We start from the raw sequence: 19,527 nt of genomic DNA, 5'->3' as shown, positions 1-19,527 counted from the left end.
AAGAAAAAGTGCAGTTCCTTTGAAAAAATATGATGAAAACTAATGCTGAAGTTATGTAAAACATCTATGACAACCTACTGGTACTGTCCCTTAATCAATAAAATTTATTCTTGATAAAGTAGTTTTCAGCCATTTTATAAACATTATATATTTTTATTACTGTTGAGGAAAACCACAGTGTGAAGCATCTTGGACAGAATTATCTTCTGTGAGGCAGAAGCTCATTGTACCTAAAGAAAGCAAAACCCTCAGCCAAAACAACTCATGTTTATCCACAATTTGAAGTGTCATTTTATGGAATTATGCATCACTCCAGAAAACAAGCAACCAGTATTGGAAAAGGTGAGGTAACAAAAGACTGATTTGTCCCCCTGCTCCAAAAACAGGCTGCAAAAAGAAAAGCAGGTATGAAGAGTTGCGGGTGAGCGAGTGGTGGTGGGCAATGTTAGGAGCATGGTAAAACAGTTTTAGATGGGGTCTGGTTAACAGCTGCTTCATGCAGCCTGCTGATGAGGAAAGATCTGCTCCATGCCCTCCAGTCTAACCACTATTCCACATCACATGGCTGGATAGAACCTCTCTGATCTGATCCTGTTAGAATAATATCAAATGATCAACACTTGTACACTCATACACAGCACCTTTGGTTCAGAATCACATGGATCACAGCAGTAAATGCTGCTAGTTCTATTCTGAATCTCTTCAGATAATCTCGTCTTACATTTGAGAACTCAGTCAGTGCATGGTGAGCTGATGTGATGTATACATTCACACTCATGCTCTGTTCCCCACTTATAGGTGATCCATTAGAGAGGCATGCAGACACTAAACAAACTAAGATGTAGAGCACTGATTGGTCTATCTGCAGACAGCTGCATGTCACTGGGAGTGTTTAACCTGACACTCGCCCGCTCACCACCTACTGCATGGTGATTATTGGAATAAACAGGTACATGCATGCCATAAATATTGTAATCTGAATCTAAAATGCAATCCCCCAAGAAGTCAGAATTAAAATGAAATTTAATATACAATCCCCCTCAAAGGCATAGAAAACAGAACAACATTCATGTTTTCAAGGGTATCATCTTAACAACTTTACAAAAATGTAATTTCATAGCAAATATACAGAAAAGCATACCCATAATGGAGATAACAATTGGGATGCATGGGAAACAAGGAAGTATCAGGACGTGAGGCCTTCTTCCCTGGAGGGTTTTAAAAGTGTTTGTATACGTGAGGGAGGATTGTCCTTTTCACCACACATTATGTCTGACTAAGCCATTCTTTAAACAAGTGGGCATGAAAATAACTAGTAAATCTCCAGATCTATGAATGTAATTATTTAGAAAAGAAAACTGTCTACAAAGGCACTGTGTGCAGCTCAACTCTGTCTGCTTTAAATGACAGTCTCACAGACAGACACAGGCACAACAGCCAGTAAAGGCTTTTATAACCTGTATACGTGTAAAATAGTAATATTCACAATCAACCCACATCAGTAGTTACTATTTTGTTTTGTAGCAAGGATGAAGTTTTAAATCTTCCAATTAATTTGCAATAAAATAAATGGCACATACATTACTGAAAGAAATGCAATGCTGGATGAAGACACCAAATCTTAATATTTTAAGATATTTAAATGTCAGTGTGTTACATGCTCACTTTCCAAATGTTGTTTTACTAAGATAAGCAGTTTGTAAATGTCCATGGATTTCTAATATCAGATGAATATCATCACCATTGCTATCATAATGGATACCGCCATAATGTGTGGGTATGAATTCTCTCTAAAAAAGAAATTAAATTTGACAAATCACACAACATTAAGGGAAATGTCTCAGTGTTGTTGCTAAGGTACTGCACTGGTGCATTTTCATCAATTCCTGTAGAAGTGTCACAGCCTTAGCAGATTAACAGCAATAATATATTTTGCTCTGTTGTGAGGAACACTGTACTGTTCACCATAAATCTAAAACAAAATAACTTTCAGTCATAGACAGACGTGATCTACAGTAGTTAACCGAGTTTCAGTAAACCTTAAAACAACCATCAGTCATCATTCCACACCCCATCAGGTGATGTAGTTGCTGCTCTTCTGATTTTCTCTGAACAGGTAACCCAAACTGAAGATGATTATCTACAGATTGTCAAAAATGTGGAAAGAAAAATTCTGTGATTCAACTCAATATATTATCTCAGTAGAGATGACACTGTACTACTTTAGAATGATACAACATTCATACAAGATTTATGAATAAGCAGTTACAACACAAATAAAAAAGGAATCAGTAACCTGTCCTGTAGAATGTGAATTTACTATTTCCCTCAAATGTATATGAAACCTTCTGGTTTTGTGGCACTGAGATAATGAGACTTTATTTCTATTGAAAGTAAATGTACTACAGTTAGTTCTTTACTTTGTAGAGGTGTATATGTAAACATTCAAAAGAACTAACCATGAGCATGAATGACGAAAAGCAGGGTAAGAGAGTACATTATTAACAGCTGAGTTTTGAAAGGCAAAAGTGTGTGTGTGTATAGATACAGTGCTGTGAATACCTATATCCATAGAATAAAACAGGATGTAAAGGAATGAACACATCATAATTTAAAGCATTAAAATTAGTGTCTAAGCCACAATAATGTTTTCCTTTGACAATTTACCAAAATCCATTTATTGCAAATTAAATATTTTAATAATGAATTGCTTACTTTCAAACCCAATTTAATTTTAACATAACTATTATGAAGAATAAATAGCAACTTTAAATTATTGGTGCATTAACACAATCAATCAGAATGATGAACACTTTTCAAAGTGGGCTAAAGAGAGACCTTTTATAATAATGCAAGAGCAGAGAATTGTGAACAACAAAATCAAATCTGTATTTTGAAGAAACAAAAATCAAATATACAGTGTCTTATATAATATAATAAGACAAATACATGTCCGATGTTTTAACTACAAATTATATAAACATCTACTTACTTAAAAAAGTAATAAGAATTATGCCATAACTGTAATAGACAATTCTAAATCAGGAAATCCAAAAACTTTAGAAGGCAATGATAGCTACAGTGCAAAGGTTTCTCTGACCAAAACCTACTAAGATACGTTTACAGTACCAAACATTCTTATTAAAAGCAAACCTTTGTAGACAGAAAAAAATGCAAAGAAAGAAGCTAAACCCTCCTACGAAACAGCTACAACAGTCAAATGTTTACTTGAATCACCCGAAATGTTTTCAGTGCAGTGCTAGCTCAAAGTCACCACTCCATTTCCTGTAAACCTTCAACTCGTAACACTCCTACTCTTCTTTGGGTAAACAACTCAGTCTCTAAATGTCTGAAATGCCCTTTAGCTCCACAGTGGCGTCCCCCACCACTAACCACACTAATGAAGCTTGCTGTTTGCAATATACCTTACTGGTAACACTAGCCTCATTCCAAACAACAACAACAGCAACAATTTAAATTGAAATTCCTGGCCATGTGGCCAGTTCTTCTGTTTGCATCATACAGTTAAAGCCCACTCAGTACCCCTCCAGACACCTTTCAACAAAGTCTGTTTTATCCTCATCAGTGAATGCATTACCGAAAAGGAGCCCCACCCCTTGGACTTACATTCTGACACGCACGCACACACGCACACACACACACCAAAAAAAAAAAAAAGAGTTTTGGCAGTGTAATGGACATACATTTAGTCATGTTTCTCAGCGGGGGCTTGGTCTGGGATCCTAATGCATGTGGATCTGTTAATAAAACATGTATGTATGGCCTGTGGACCTATTTATAACACATGTACGTGTGGGGTGTGTACTTGTTTATAACAAGTGTACATGTGTGAATCTGTTTAGAATATGTGTATGTGTGGGTCTATTCATAACGTGTGGGGTGTGGGTGTGTTCATAATGTGTGTATGTGTGGGGTGTGGGTGCGTTCATAATGTGTTTACGTGTGCACATGTGCCTGTTCTCTTAGATCTCAAGATGCTTAGGACTTATGAATGTGCCCCACACAGTGAAGCCCTCCTTTATTTAGTAGTCAATTCTTATCGCCTTGGTTGTTAGTTTGGCACAAGGAGAGGGCTCCAGACGCAATGAGGTGAAAGGTGAGAGGTTAGACAGCAGTCTCCTGGTCCTCACGCTGGATCATCTGATAGTGCTGGCGGTTCTCCAGGTATGCTGCCAGCTCCGGGTCCTTGGCCTTTTCTGCTCGGTGCTTGGGTGTATCGCCCTGGAAACACAAACCCACACTCGAAGTGACTCTCATTCTACACATCATATAAACGTTTGAAACTTGCATGCATGGAACAGACATACTGTCTCTATGTGTTTTAATACAAATAAGATGCTATAAGTAGATGCTATAAGTAGAGCTATAGCATCAAGTATGAATGCAGTTGACAGTCAATGAAATGTAGTTTGCAGTCAAAAATTAATTTTGGCAAAACACACAGTCTGTCCCACCAGAATCACTGTTTTCTTTGGGTGAGGACATGCTGTCTGGAGAATTCTGAGACTTACTTTCCTCTATTATCCAGTGATCCAGCTACTCTCCCCTCCACATCACATTTAATTAGTCCCTGCTGCTAAGGAAAAACTCTTTAGTAATGAGTCTCCTTAAGTCTCATCTGGCAACCCAAAATCTGGAACCTTTAAGTTCTTCTTCCACACATTGTTGCATCCAGCCACAAACACATGCTGATTGCAAGCAGCTATTTGCTTCCTCTGCAGATCTTTCGACATGATCTGTAAAACAGTTTAATTACTAAACATAATAAGCCTACATACTGGTTTCAACAAAGGTCCTAGACTTGAGTTGCCATAGATGTCGAATCCTGAAGCACCCAGAGCAGAGTTTCCCTGGACTCCAAGACCACAGCTGGATGTGGATCACGCAGCTGCCCTCATTATTTTCATTATTTTCTATGGGGCACTGACAATTTATCAAATTGAAATGCTAAAGCTACTGAACCCTGGGTACTCACAGGTGTACTCCTCTAAGGTTTCAGAAGGTTCCAGACTCTTTTTAAAGCACAGACCTGCCTAAATATCACCCTGAAGTTCTTTTCATATGTGTGGCTACAGTTTATATATTTATATGTATATTATATACACTTAATAATTTATTTTCCCCCACAATTTTAAAAATAAAAAGACGTCTTTTAGTGCTCATCAGCTTTTGAGGTGAAAGCAACAAAAATAACAAAAAGAGAAAACAATGGCAAATGTTTACAATAAGAGAAAAAAAAAAAACCTCATGCCACCCTGATAAGGGAGAAGCAGCATAATGGTGAGCTGAGACAGAAGTACCCTTCCTAACTAGCAGAACACCGTTCTGTCCATTGCTTTATTAAGTATTTTACTGTATTTTACTGTATTAAGCTGAAACTCAGAAAGAACTTGAGGTGAAAAAAAAGAGCCAAAGTGACAATGTTAAGACAGAGAAAAATGCTCATTACACTAAGATAGGTATTAGAGCAGACAGAGAGCAAGAAAGAGTGAGACAAAGGGGGAATATAAAGGGAGAGAAAGGGATCCAGAGAGTCGGGGGACAGCAAGAAGAATCTCTTGCTGGGTAGGGCAGATAAAAAAAGACAGAGAAAGAGAGAGACAGTAATGATGTAGTTTTAATGATCTGATGCAGTAATGAGTAGTTCTGCATTAACCATAGCTATGTATGGTAAAGCCATTTGAAAGCGATGATGGTGGGGTTGGGAGGGAGGGTGAAGGAGACAGCCAGAGACGGCCAGGCTTGCCCCGGTGAAAATAAGAGCTGTTGGTACAAGCAAAGGAACGTGATGCTATCTATCATGTGGCGCTGACTCAGGGAGCCCAACCAAGCCCAACATGAGTGGCTACCAGTTGAAGTCTGTTTGTCTAATCAGGGTCTTCACTGTCAGACAGCATTGGGGCTAACACCAAAACGGTAGACCTCTCGTAAAGCCAGTTTTTTTCCAATAGCATTAGTCCCATACCAGTGACGCATATAGGGAAGTTGCGATGTGATTAAAGGGGTGAAGACAAGGTTTGCTTAGTTCCCCAGATTATGTACAGTGGAGCTCAGAGGTTAAGGTACTTGACTTGTAAGCAGAAAGTTGCCAGTTCAAGTCCCCCAACTGCCAAATTGCCACCGTTGGGCCCCTGAGCAAGGCCCTCAATTACTCAAGCTGTACTCATCCATGACTGTAAGTCACTTGGATAAAAAAGTCAGCTAAATGCCATAAATGTAAACGGAGCTGTGGAACCTCAGACACTGATTTAAATAAGCACTGATGGCTTTTTTAAAATAAGTGTACAATTGTCTGTCACACTGCTCAACTGGTTGCACCCGGCAGTGAATCTCTCACCTGTAAGTCTGTTTTCATAAGTGATGCTCCTGCCTCCACCAAGTAATGACAGATGGTCCTCTGGCACAGTGAAGCTGCTTTGTGCAACACAGTCTCCCCACTGCAAGAGATAAAAGCATGACCAGAGAGCTTGGCTAGCCAGGCAAAAAGATCACTGCAGTCGAGAGAAAAGAAGCATGAGCTATGTGCTGAGAAAGTGCTGTGGCTCATTAGCCTGCGTGCTGAAGGAGAACAGCACACTGACCCCCGGAAGGCTCAAAATCTAACTGGCAAACAGTACCTTAACAAAGGAAAGGATGAAAGCAAAATGTGAACTATAGTGGGATCTCTACAAAAAGTAGAAGTGAAATTGAAAAAAGAAAACAAGTTACTTACTTTTCTTTCTCGGTCACATCCAGTATGTCAGTGGGGGCTGTCGGAGAGAAGAAAATTGACAGAACAAAGTTTGTTACTAAACAGTAAACAGCCTTGGATGTCCATAGGTTAACAGAGGTTTTTTGTAGCTGTTGCTGTAAATATTCAGCTGGGCTGAAAAGAGGAACACATCCTTCAGATGTGATATTTACAAACAACATGAGTTGCTGAGAGCACAGACTGGTCACAAGTCCGTGGTTGGCATCTTTCAAGTTTGGAAGACCGAGTACTGTCATGCATGTTTGGCAGGGGGTGTTGACTAACTGCTTTGAAATATGATATGGAATATAGTCAGAGTTTTGGAAGCACAGCAGTGATAGTGGCAAGACTTTAATTACTACAGGTTAACACAGATGCATTAAAACTAACGCTATTATAATTTAAAAGTAACTGGTTATACATCAGTTTATTTCAGATATTTAGGAGAGTAATGCTTGGCCACCTTAGATAATTCAGGTCTTATCATCTTAATTTACTTTGGAATTCCGAAATGTCACTCCACAATTGAGAGGCTGTACAGATTGACATAATTATTCACAGGTTTGAATTATGAAGTGTTTGTCAGGAGATTAAAAATTGAACAGCCTGGAATTGGGAGGGAGGATAATTTCTATGGGTACCTATAGGAAGAACACAAACATATGGTGCAGCACACAATATGAAAGAGTGTAATAACTTGTGTGCAAACATAACTACAGCAGGCTTGACTAACAAAAGAAAATTATTTTCTCAATAAGATCATCTAATCTCCTCTGCTGCACTGTGCAATAAGACAGTTTAGTTTGCAACAGTACAGTGAATCAATCCTTCAGGTGAAAAACAGAAGAAAGGCACAGAGATAACTGAAATGCTAGAATTACACATAGCAGAGTTCCCCTTATATTATGCTACATAAGTGCCTGACGCTCCACAGGGAACATTGGTATATTGGAATATTGTTCACTGCCAGGCTGGAAAGGTCTTGCTGTAGAACTTTATAGACTGTGATGTGTGGAAGGGGTGGGGCAGAGCAGTGCAGGCAGGGGTTAGTGGGGTGATGAGAACATCTCACCATTATCAATGATGTATTTGACAATCTCTTTGCTGGCCACATGCACAGCGTGGTGCAGGAGGGTGTGGCCAGCTGAATCCTGCACACAGAGGTCAGCCCCCTGCTTTTGGAGCTCCTTCAGCTAGAGAGACAAGACATTCAGTTACATACCCACTAGTGCCACAGCTGTAAGAGGAAGAACATTTGGCAATATTCTAATTGCTGTTAGCAGTTAAGTTGGCAAATAAAGAACTGCTGAGCTGTATATTTACAACTTATTCACAATATATATGGCAATGACAAAAAGTCAGCTTGGGACGATGCTCATAATCATGCTCGGTACTGGCAGTTTGGGATGATGTCAGTCATGTTCATTACAGTGTTGGTACTGGTAGTTTGTTGTGATATTCCACTGCTTTGAGAGCTCTACCAGTCATCACATACACAAGCCAAGTGTTAGCCTGGGACAAAATCTACATCCTTAAAAGCCTATGCTTAGATAATTATCATATGCAAATAGCACTCATGATACCTACATAGAGACTTTATACCTTCTGCTTGAGACCCAAAATAACATCAAAACATGGATCTTTGATTTGCATGTATTTAAATCTGCCATAAAATCCCACTGAAGCCTGGCTTCCACCACTGTCACAAGCAAATCCATACACACTATAGTGTCTAACAAATAAAGCTGAAGCTTAATAAACTGCAACAAGTTTATTGAGTATTTAACACTATTCACTAAATCCATTGAATTGCATTATGCAAATTCTAGCATAACCAGTGCTTCACAGCAGTTTTAAAGGAACTGCCCTGATATACACCTACGTCTTTATATAATAACCACAGAGTAATAAACTTTTCTTTATTAATTATTTACCTTTATTTTACCTTGTAGGTGTACAGTTGTAGAACAAAGAGCTTGTGTTTCCATGCACAATTTGTTAGATATACTCCAACATTCAGCACTCTCACATTTTCCTGTAATGTTTATAGCTTAGACATCACATTACATCTCTGCCCTCGATAGGTCCTACAGACAAGTGGGTTACACAGGTCAGCTTAGTGTATCATCTTGTTCAGCTCTTCTGTAGCCAGCACCAGCAAAGCAGCCAGAATAAAGCACAAAAGCCTGAGCTATCCTGTCGCTACTGGTTAATCCCTGGTACACATGGAAGCAGAGACAGTGCTGGAAGCTGAATGCTGAGGAAAAGCTGGAAAGACATTTCTAACCCTTTGAAGTGGGGCACCATTTGTACTCCTTGCAGTGGTAATTGTAGGCACATGGCTCTGTGTTTGCGTGTGTTCAGCGGCTGATGTACATTTCATGTTGTTCCTGGTCATTTATTAAAAGCGTCTGGACAGCAGCAATAACTTAAGAGCTCTCTCTTTGGCAGAGGTCAGATTTGGGCTAAGGGCTCATGAGTTATGACAAGCAGCAGGGTAGCACTCGTGATTAGCACAGATCCCAGGGGGCCAAGTTCGGGCCCTCTTCTAGGCTATTATGCACAATTTATCCATAGCAACAGGTTAAACATCTTGATTAACATTTAAACCTCTCTTTACTCCCAGTACTCAGTACCCCAGGAAAAGGAAGCGGGTCATTAAAAGAGAGAGGGATCTCACTCTGTTGAAAGCCTTATTTATTTCCAAGGAAACCAAGAACTACTGGAAGGTCAAGGGCGGAGACTTTAATACTTTTGCCTCTATGCTTAGAGAAACTTGACACTTAATAACAAGGTCAAAGCAAGAAAAAAGAGGAGACGATATTGTTTTCATAAGGGAAGATTTTCACCAAGGTGTCAGCACATTTTAAGGATAAAACTAATACATTTTGCACCCTCACTTTCACTCTGTTCATTGTCAGTTAGACTTTCTCCACTAGACCTTGTAATTCCTCTTGTAGCCCCTCTCACCAGGGTATAATTTACAAAAGGAACTCTTCTCAATATGTGATGAGTTGGTAATACATCATGAGAAGAAATCCTTACAGCTCCACTTCAGTAGCACAAAGTAACTGATAATGGAGTCTAATAGGAGTAAAAGCATAATTCAGGTTAGGTCTACTACCTATGAGACAATGTGAAGACAATTCACTGCTACAAGCAAAGGTTTGTCCATATCAATAATAAGCTAGGTAGTGCTGAAATAGTGTAAGACTGTTCAAGGCCATCTTTCTTATGAAGAAAACTGAGGACTTTCACAACAGACTGATTAATAATTTATTAAAGTGTAATAGTAAGTGTATATTATTTTTAATGCAACTGAGTGCAGAGGAAAGCATCCGTAAGGGGATAAGGCTTTCGTAAGCTTGTGAACAGATTGTAGCTCGACCAGTGCTTCTTAGCTACAATGCCAGTGACCCCAGGCTCCGCACATTTTTTCCACTAATCTAACAAGTCTGGTTCAACCCACAGACTAATTATTGAGCTAGGAGTTGCCGGGAAATGTAGAAATCTGCAGAAAAGGTAATAGCAGGGTGTGCATGGAAACCATGGTGTCTAAGCATATAGAGGCTGTTATAGACAGTCTGGTCAAAGTGTTTACAGTGCAGGTCAACATTTCTGATACATAAACATCTTCTGTTTTAGTTTTGGACTCTAGAACATTGAAATGAAACCATGATACAAAATGTTAAAGTTGAGTTAATTTGAAGCCATATATGTTCATATTGGCTATATTATAGCATGTTTTATAGAGAATACCTCCATTTTAGGTGATTAAAAATAATTGTTCAATGGGCTGCTCTTGGCCTATGGATCTATTGATCATTGTATCATTAATTGATGCATAAACTATGCATAAAATAACAAAATATTGGGAGGGCATTATAGATATGGCAGTAAAGGAGGACATTACAGAACTAAAAGGTCACCACAAATCAATTACAGAAACTGTTAAACATATAAGGTCTAACAAAATCAACACATAAGCAAACAGAGATGGGCTCACGCAGCCCACTTGGTAGAGCAAGGCTACATAAACACTAAGATTGTGGGTTTGATTTCCAGGGAGCAAACACTGTCATACTTTTTAAAGTAGATCTGTATTAAGAGTGTCTGCCAAATGCTAGAAATGTAAGCAACAATGAGCTACCTTAAGCTGTCTGAACAGTTGTTAAGAACAGTGTAAGATGAAGGCAAAGATGTGTAAAAAATGACTTTTACCCAAATTAATGTCAGAGGGTTTGGAAGACGGCCTGCATCTTGAGAACAAAAAGGTTAGGTGTGCTAAAAAAGAACATCAAAAACCAGTCTGGGACAAATGAACATATGAGACAAACGTTAACCTGTAGCAGAGTGATGGAAGAGCATGATGTGGTAAAAGGAACTGCTTGTTCCTATTGCTTGTTCCTGCTTGATCCAAGCATGCCACGTCATCTGTGAGTATGGCAGCATGGGCTTGTGTGTCTGCCAATGGAACTGGCTCACTTGTGCTTATTGGTGATTTAACTGCCAATGGCAGAAGCAGGATTCTGATGTGTTCAGAAAAATCTTAATATCTTAGAGCCAACCAAATGCCTCAAAACTCACTGGATTGTGCTTTATCTTGTAAAATAGAACATCCCGAAACATACTGTTAAATCAGGTATTTTCAGTGTTCTTTGCTGGTCAAGCTTTATGTGAATCTGTTTGAGAACACATACTGCTCAGTAAAGAAATCAGCAGACAAAAGCAAGTCATAGGATGGGTCACGTATATAAAAATATATAAAATGTATTTAGTTATATTTTTTTTGTTTCAAATCCAATATAATGGACTGGAAAACAAACAAACAATGCCACTGTCCAAATACTTACATACTGCATGCCACTGTCCAAATACTTACAGAATGCATAGGACATAACATACACAGCAGAATTGGTATTTGTCTGTAGCAGCTATTTATAAACTGTGATTTCTGTCTTGCCTTAGATGATGTTAGTGGTCTCCTTAAATACAATTCTGATCATGGTTTGATCCTACTTCAAACACATATTACCTCCATAACTAAAGCAGCAGTCTCCCACCTGCACAGCAGTGGTCTTCTATGTTTGTATGATTAAGCCATCTCAGTTAATCCTAGTCCATAGCAGTCTATCCTAGTCCATACTATTCCATCCAAGTCCATCGGTCATGATAGGGACGCTAGGAGGGTGGCCAGTCTCGTGTTTTTGTTTTCCATTACTTTCTTGTGGTTCCATACCATTAGTTTTGTTTTCTCTGCACCTCATGATTTGCACCTGTGTCTTGTTTAGTGCTCATTAGACCATGTATTTAATCCCTGTTTGTGCTGTGTTGTTGCTGGTCATTCTCCTAGCTGATGTCATGTACATAGCCTTCGTTTGTTATAGTCGCCATTGTGTCAATCCATGCTTTCTTTGTGATTCCTAGCCTGTGTGTTATTTCTATCCACTGTGTTAATCCAAACCTCTGTGTGTTTATATTAGTCCTTGTTTTTAATTCCAAGCATCTTTGTTATAGCCAGCTTCCCTTCTGTCATCATGTGTTTTGTTTACTTTCGGTTAGCCATGTATTCCCAGACTCTCCATGTTGGCTCTATGACCCTGGACTGTTCAAGCAATTACGACTCTGGATTTGCCCATAATAAAACTTGCTCTTCTCAGGGTATGTGCCAACGTTACACCATCCTTCCATACCTGTCTATCCTAGCCCATGCAGTCATCACCTCACATCACCTCTTTATTTGCTTAGGTGATGATTACTTCATCTCCTTACTGATCAATACATAATTCAGCAGCCCTGCTAATTACTCATACAAAGAATTACTCTTCTTACTCTGCACATATTACTCCTGCTTGTTTCATATTATACTGGCTTCCTATAACTGACTGTATTCAATTCAAACTCCTTGTTATCACATACAAAGAACTTAATGGTCTTGTGCCCTCCTATCTCTCTCTAAACCTCCTTGTGCCTACATACCATCCCATGCACTTGGCACTTCTGGAACTGTCTTATTTTACATTCCATACACTAAAGTGTTCACACAAGGTCCTTTAGTGCTACTGTCTCAAACTTTGAAATGCCCTTAATATCTCTGTAATGTCTCTTCCTCAAGGTCCTAACGTCCTCAAGTTTAAGGACTTGATCAGCACTACCACACCTACATTATGAAGCTTATTTTATTTGAGGTAGGTTCAGGTGTGTCATTGATGTTAAAGATACTAATAAAGTTACAAATGATGATGCTGAAAATGCCACTGTTGGCAATGTATTTCTGCCATCTGCCAGTTTCACTGTGGTAGTCACATTGTTGCTAATGTCTTTCTACTGCCTGACTGTAATGATTTGTGGGAAGAAACCATTGTTTCCTCATTGTTCTTTGTTCCTTCATTGTTCTGTTTTTATGTGCTTACATCATGTACTGTCATGAAGTTTATGTGCTATCTAATAGCACCTCCTCTTTCTGTCTATATTTTAAATTATTTCTCCAGTAGGGCTATTACAGATAACTGAGATTACTTGGTGCAAGAGCTCATGGAGCTCAGGCAACAATGCAGCATCACTAAAACTGGTGATTGCCATCCTGTTGATTAGTAGGTCTGCAGCTTCTGACTAATGAATGTGTTTCTGTTGTTTGCATTTACCTTCTGAAGGTCTTTGTTCTTCACACAGTCAATTAGGTCATCGGCTGATACTGCAAGCACAGAACAGTAGTACTGTTAATTTTTTTTAGTTCTTTCAGTTTTATTAAGGAAAGCTAGTCTTGGCTAATTAATGATTCAAGGTAAATGAACTGGAAGCAGCCTAGACGCTAAGGGCTAAGTCCCAAAAACTAAAGTAATTTAATTTACCTGACAGATCATGAAGCTAAAGAATTGTAACAATCAAGCCAAATTCATGGTCTGCAATATTGGTTCCAGTAGAAATGTGCATTTGTAATACATTTACTTATTTTGAGTTTCTCAAGCACATTGGCATTTGTTTAATGTTCTGGAGGCACAAGGCTTGGAAGCAGAGGTGGAAAAAATATATGAATCAGACCCAGTAATCATGTTACGCCATGCTACCTCTGCTTATTTGTGTCTCAGTATGCAACCCTGGGTTCAAAGCTTTAGGATGCTTTTTGCAGGCTACCCAACCTTGTGTACCAGACCTTTTTGTTTGTTTCATAAAATGGTAGGGAAAATCTGAAAATATTTTTTTGGTCCAGCTCAGATACTGGACTTAGGTGCAGAGCAAGGGATAGGTCCTGCACCTGCATTTGAAGACATGCTTGCTTCAGCGCTGCACTCACAGCTTCCAGGAGCTAAAGGTGATCCTTCTCTCTCATTTCAGCAGAGAGCCTGAACAGTGCCAGGCTCCTTCGCTCCTCTTGCCAGGATGCACTAGCACAGATTGCTAACCCTGATCAGCACAAGCCATCGTAACCTTGATCTGTTCAGCCTCACGGGGCACCCAAGCTGTTTCCTGCTTCTCTCCGCTTATCTCCTTATTTTCCAGTGGAGTGGCACGGGAAGAACCTAGCAAGCTTGGCACCTGCTTCCTCCAGTCTGCCAGTGGCTTATTAAAGACAGACGAGGAGCGTTTAACACTCAACACCCACCTTCTTTACTGTCTTTTAAAAAATCATTCTGCTGCCTATCACCAAAGATGCTTTATTCTGTCTTCTGACCTTACACTCAGAGAGAGAGAAAGGGAGTGGAACTGAAATGCCGTGATTAGGCCTTACACACCTCCTAAATACAGCAGAGGTTTAAAGGCTGTCTTTGCTTATTGATTTATGTGGACTGCAATGTTTACCTGGGTTATTGCTGCTTGTAGCATTCATCTCTGGCCTGCAGGAGACAAAAGGCAACATTAACATACAAAAGGAAACATGGAAAGATATACTTAAACAACCAGCAAACAACCAACCATGAATTAGCCAGGAAATCATTCCAAAAGTAAACCAGAGAGTCTTTCCAAAACTAATCCAGGGAGTCTTTTCAAAATTAAACCACTCCGAGTCCATTCAAACTCAACCCTAAAATTAGTCTGACACATACAACAGGGTGACATATGCAAGGTGGTGCATACAAATATAAACAAACCAACAAACAAAAATACACCCACCCACCCACACACCCACCCACCCACACACCCACCCTTTATCCTCTCATTCCCCCAACAGGGGACTGCTGTATTCCCTGCTGCTCTGTGTTAGGGGGACTTTGACTCATGCCTGCGCACACACACACACACACACACACACACACACACACACAGCATAGGTTGAATAAAGAGGTTGTTACAACTATACAGCTGATGACTATTTTCAGAGTGAGAGACAAGACAATTGGTGTGTTTATCTGAGCTACAGCCACCATGCTGGTGAAGAATTTAAATGGCATTGAACATTATAAACTCACAGCAAGGTGCTATGTGGGCTATGCCACAATGAAAGTGCAGCAAGTTCATCTGAAACCATCTAAGGAGCTTCACGATCAAGGAAAAAAACCAAAACAAAAAAAAAAAACCAATATGTATGTGACAGACTCAAAAATAGGTGCTCTAGCTGCTGTATCTCTTGTCTACTGGTCAGGGCATGTGTTTGCAACCTGTAGGGCATATTCTATTGTGATTACACTACTGCATACTGTGACTGCAACACACTCTATGAGATATCAAAAGACATTGAGCAATACCTAATGTGAATTGGTGTAATTTTGACCCAAGTTATTTATGTTAGATGGTAGAAATACTTCCAATGCTTTGAATCATGAAAAGACCCATAAAGCATTAGAAATACCACTAAGACTTTACTGAAGGGTGTGGTTTAGAAGGCTACATGATATCTACATAAACATTTATAAATGCTTATTCAAACAAGAATAACCTTTCATAAAAGCTGCTTTTGTCAGCTTGATGTCAAGTTGACTTAACCATGTCAAATGAAAGAGATTTCTGGTGACAAAAAGATGCGTCTTGGCACTTTGTGGGGTGAAATGAGAGTATATTATGACAACTGGAGCTCAGCATATATCTTTTTTCTGTATGTCAGGGTGACAATGCTGCTATGACATGACAAAACGTGCTTAGTGAAGTTGGTAACAAGAATGATAGAGATGCTCTGTAGTAACAATGACAAGAAAAAACTACCGTGCAACAGAAATTTTAGTGAACTTTTTACTGTACACTCAGTTTTTAGCCATACTGTTAAAAGGTTTTGTTAAGAATGCAAATTTAGCACATTTCATACGGAAATAATTGCCTGCAAACAGAAAAACGTCAGTCACTGTCATTTTAAACATTCAACTTAAAATATTACTTTTGAATGAGAATAACTGTTAACCTTTCAAGTTGATCATGAAAAATAATGTTTGTTAAACAAAGCAACGGGTATGTCAAACCTACTGACCATGCACATATCAAGAAACTATGTTAGCTTATCTTACAATGGCATGGGCAATGTTTCACTGGAAGTCACTTACAATGAAATAACGAGAAAATCCGCAAGTCACTACTTCTTAACGACGCATAAGCAATGTGAATTAATTAACTATTTCTGTAAAACACATTAGCTAGCAAGGAAGTCATTGTGGTCATCTCATGAACAACTGCTGTCCAACACCATCTTTTCTGTGCCTAGCTAGTCAGCTAGCTTAGCTAACGCTGCCTATCCAGCTCACTGTCTGGCTTGTCAAACCAACTAGGATTCCTGTATGTTAGTTAGCTAGCTAATCAACTAGCAAACTTTAGTTACTATCTAAGGTTATTCCTTAGACCTATATAACAAACTATATAACAAAACTTTTTGCCACTGAGTGCTTAATATAGTAATCTATTTTTTGGGGAATTTTTTTGTGCATTCAAGGTGCTTAATTCTCAAACATGGTGTAAACGTCCTGCTGTGCTGCTAATTTCCCACGCAGCAGAAAGACATCCTGTTAAAGCACTACAGGCTTCATAATTGGCAAGCCGGTAGAGGGAAACCTCCCTATGACATTATTAAAACACTTTAATAATAAACACTTTTGCCATGTATTATTAATTTTATGCAAGGAATTTTAATTGTGAAAAGTATAGCTAGCTCAGTCAACTACCTTAAGGGCTAGAGACAGTATACATAACATTCACTTACACTGTCATGGTATTGCATAATGATTCATTAAAACTGTATCCAACAGCCAACAAAAACTCATGTGTGGTAGTGATGCTTTTATATTACTCATGTAATCTGCATTAAGTATCATCAAAAGTTCATTCTCTGGCTGTGTGTGTGTGTGTGTGTGGGGGGGGGGGGGGGGGGGTGCTTAACTTGTTCCATCCTTTACAGAGAGTTCACTCTGGTATGGTAGGCCTGACCTTCACTCCACTGGAACAGAGATAATGCAAGGATTGATAGTCCCTGAAAGAAGTAGCAACCCACCTTTTTGTGACCAGGCAGAAATGTAAATGAAGTATCGCATGTCACTTTTTGTGGCCAAGTCTCTGATGACCAATGAAGGGTGACTACACCCATATTAGGACTTTTAAATTTTCACGTCTGAAGGTCCTTCTTTGGAGATGGTTCTTGCTGAATAAAACACATGTTCCCTGGCTGTGAGTACTAAAACTTCACTAAGACTTTGTGTGTTTCTTGATCAAAGCAAAAGAACACCAATATCCACTACACACATTACTTATGGGCTAGAGAATATATATATATATATATATATATATATATATATATATATATATATATATATATATATATATATATATCATAATTTGACGATTTGGACAAGGATTCATAAAGGCCTTACAAACATCCATTTTACTTAAGGGATATAGAGAATAATCTAGCATTACAGTGTAATTTCAGCATCATCATTTATAAAAATGTATAATACATAAAAAATTATAAAAATCTTCTATAGCGCAAAATGAACCTCACAAAAAAACAGAAAATATATATAACTATTATAACAGTGTCATTACAATGCAGAAGGATTTTTATAAACGGCAAAACGGAACAAAGGGCCAAATAAAATACACTGAAATTGGTCACTACAGCGTAAAACGGCCAGTGTCAAAAACTTCACTAAAAAGACACTTTCGTTTTTTTCATGTTTGAAATCCTCACTTCTGAAAAAATAAATAAATAAATTACCAACAGCATTAATTGGTAAGCTGTGTCATATCAAAGCACTGTCACCCAGACATACCAAAAACTTCTACTGAGCTACAAGCCATAACCATGCCATTTCACCTGTCATAACTATGCCATTTCACCTGTCATAACATCCTAATGTCAGCAAAACTCTGTCTGTCACTTGATATAGTTATGTCAACTTGATACTGAAGTTGATGAAAGCAGCTTTTATGACAGCTTATGCTTGTTGTAATAAGCATTGTTTATGTAAATATTTCTAAATGTGTATGTATGCTTAAATCAGTTGTTATGAAGGGTTTATGTGGGTGTCATGTAACCTTTTAAACCATGCCCTAATCCACATTTCAGTAAAGTGTTACAGAAAAATGTGTTACACTGGGCATCAAAATTAGATTTTTTTTTTTTGCTACCAAAACTAAAATATATTATAGTAATTTTTATGCTGAATTTGAAACTATTTTAGAATTTTTCTAACATGAATGGTTTTTAAGTGACAAGGCAATTAAACTAAACAGCTATGGGTAATAGAGAATGTCTGAAAACATATTTGGATTCTGTGTCAAACACATAATTGACAAGTATATTTTTGCAGGAAGCAAAATAAATTTGTTCAGTGATCTGGTCAGGATACAGCACACGCATCAGGCACATACACACACACGCACACATATACACACATTACAGAGCCTAATACCAGGGTGATGATTAACACAGAACACAACACACTGTGCAGCTCAAACAAATCTCCACAGTGCTTTCCTTTACTGTGGGGTATCCATTAATTTTGCTACCTCTGCATACTTGTTATCTGACTGAACAAGACAATGAAATTGCATTTGCAAGTAAATAATAACTAGAAAATGTGTAGAAAAAAGCTTTAGAAAAAACGTGTGTACACACAAGGAACAGTTTAGACAGTGTCATTCTGTTCATGCTGATTAATGAGAGAAAGAGCACATGCTAACATGAGGGTCTCTGCCCCCCCACTGCTCCATCAGCCCTGAGCACGGGGCATTCATCTTGATAAATATTTGATCAAAGTAGCAGTTTGACTTGTCAAAAGCATCGGTTCAAAAGCCACACTGACAGTGGTGGCAGTAATCTGCTCCCCAGTGGGAAAGGAAGGAAAGTGAGAGTAAGAGTGAGGGAGATAGACGACAGACAGACAGGTATAGATTAAAAAAAAACCAAAAACCTCAAAGAGAAGGGATGAGAGGAGAGGAGAAGAGCAGAGAGGAGAAGTAAGGGAGAAGTAAAGTTTTTAAAAGATCATTTTAACAGAGAAAGGACTGAGTTGAATCAGGTATTTTGTGAACATGGAACACTTAGAAATGTGCAGCATATGTCAACACATGATAAACATACTGTAAACAAACGGCTTTTTAACAGTTGATCTTTCATCTATTAGCAAAGTCAAACTTGTTTCCCTTTCCAGAGTGACCGTCGAGAAAGATGGTCCATATACCCCACAGGGCTCCCAGAGGGGTCATGCTTGAGTGCAGACATGCAGGGTCAGATCTGGGTCAAGTCAGAAATAATAAACCTTAAAACTTACACACCACCTGGATTTAACGTTGCTGCAATGTAGATCTTCACCCTTTGTCTACCTCAACCATCCATCATTTCAGAGTGACAGAATAAG

The 19,527-nt window shown here is 38.7% G+C and overlaps 1 protein-coding gene across 3 annotated transcripts in view; it reads right to left on the bottom strand.

Annotated features, from left to right (window-relative positions):
• Positions 1–2,662: 2,662 nt before the first annotated feature.
• LOC113585611 (diacylglycerol kinase zeta-like) overlaps positions 2,663–19,527 on the bottom strand; it is a 69,661-nt gene continuing 52,796 nt past the window's right edge. For all 3 annotated transcript variants that reach the window (XM_027023195.2, XM_027023196.2, XM_027023197.2), the window contains 6 exons: positions 14,552–14,586; positions 13,396–13,445; positions 7,824–7,944; positions 6,734–6,770; positions 6,359–6,458; positions 2,663–4,242 (listed from right to left, as the gene is read on the bottom strand). In XM_027023195.2, the coding sequence (XP_026878996.2) occupies positions 4,126–4,242; positions 6,359–6,458; positions 6,734–6,770; positions 7,824–7,944; positions 13,396–13,445; positions 14,552–14,586 (460 nt within the window). In that variant the 3' untranslated portion in view covers positions 2,663–4,125. The remainder of the gene's footprint in view (positions 4,243–6,358; positions 6,459–6,733; positions 6,771–7,823; positions 7,945–13,395; positions 13,446–14,551; positions 14,587–19,527) is intronic.

The sequence above is a fragment of the Electrophorus electricus genome, chromosome 21 (genome assembly GCF_013358815.1).
Source record: "Electrophorus electricus isolate fEleEle1 chromosome 21, fEleEle1.pri, whole genome shotgun sequence".
Taxonomy (NCBI): Eukaryota; Metazoa; Chordata; class Actinopteri; order Gymnotiformes; family Gymnotidae; genus Electrophorus; species Electrophorus electricus.
The sequence above is the reverse complement of the archived record's forward strand: the minus strand, read 5'-3'. Positions and strand labels throughout refer to the sequence as shown.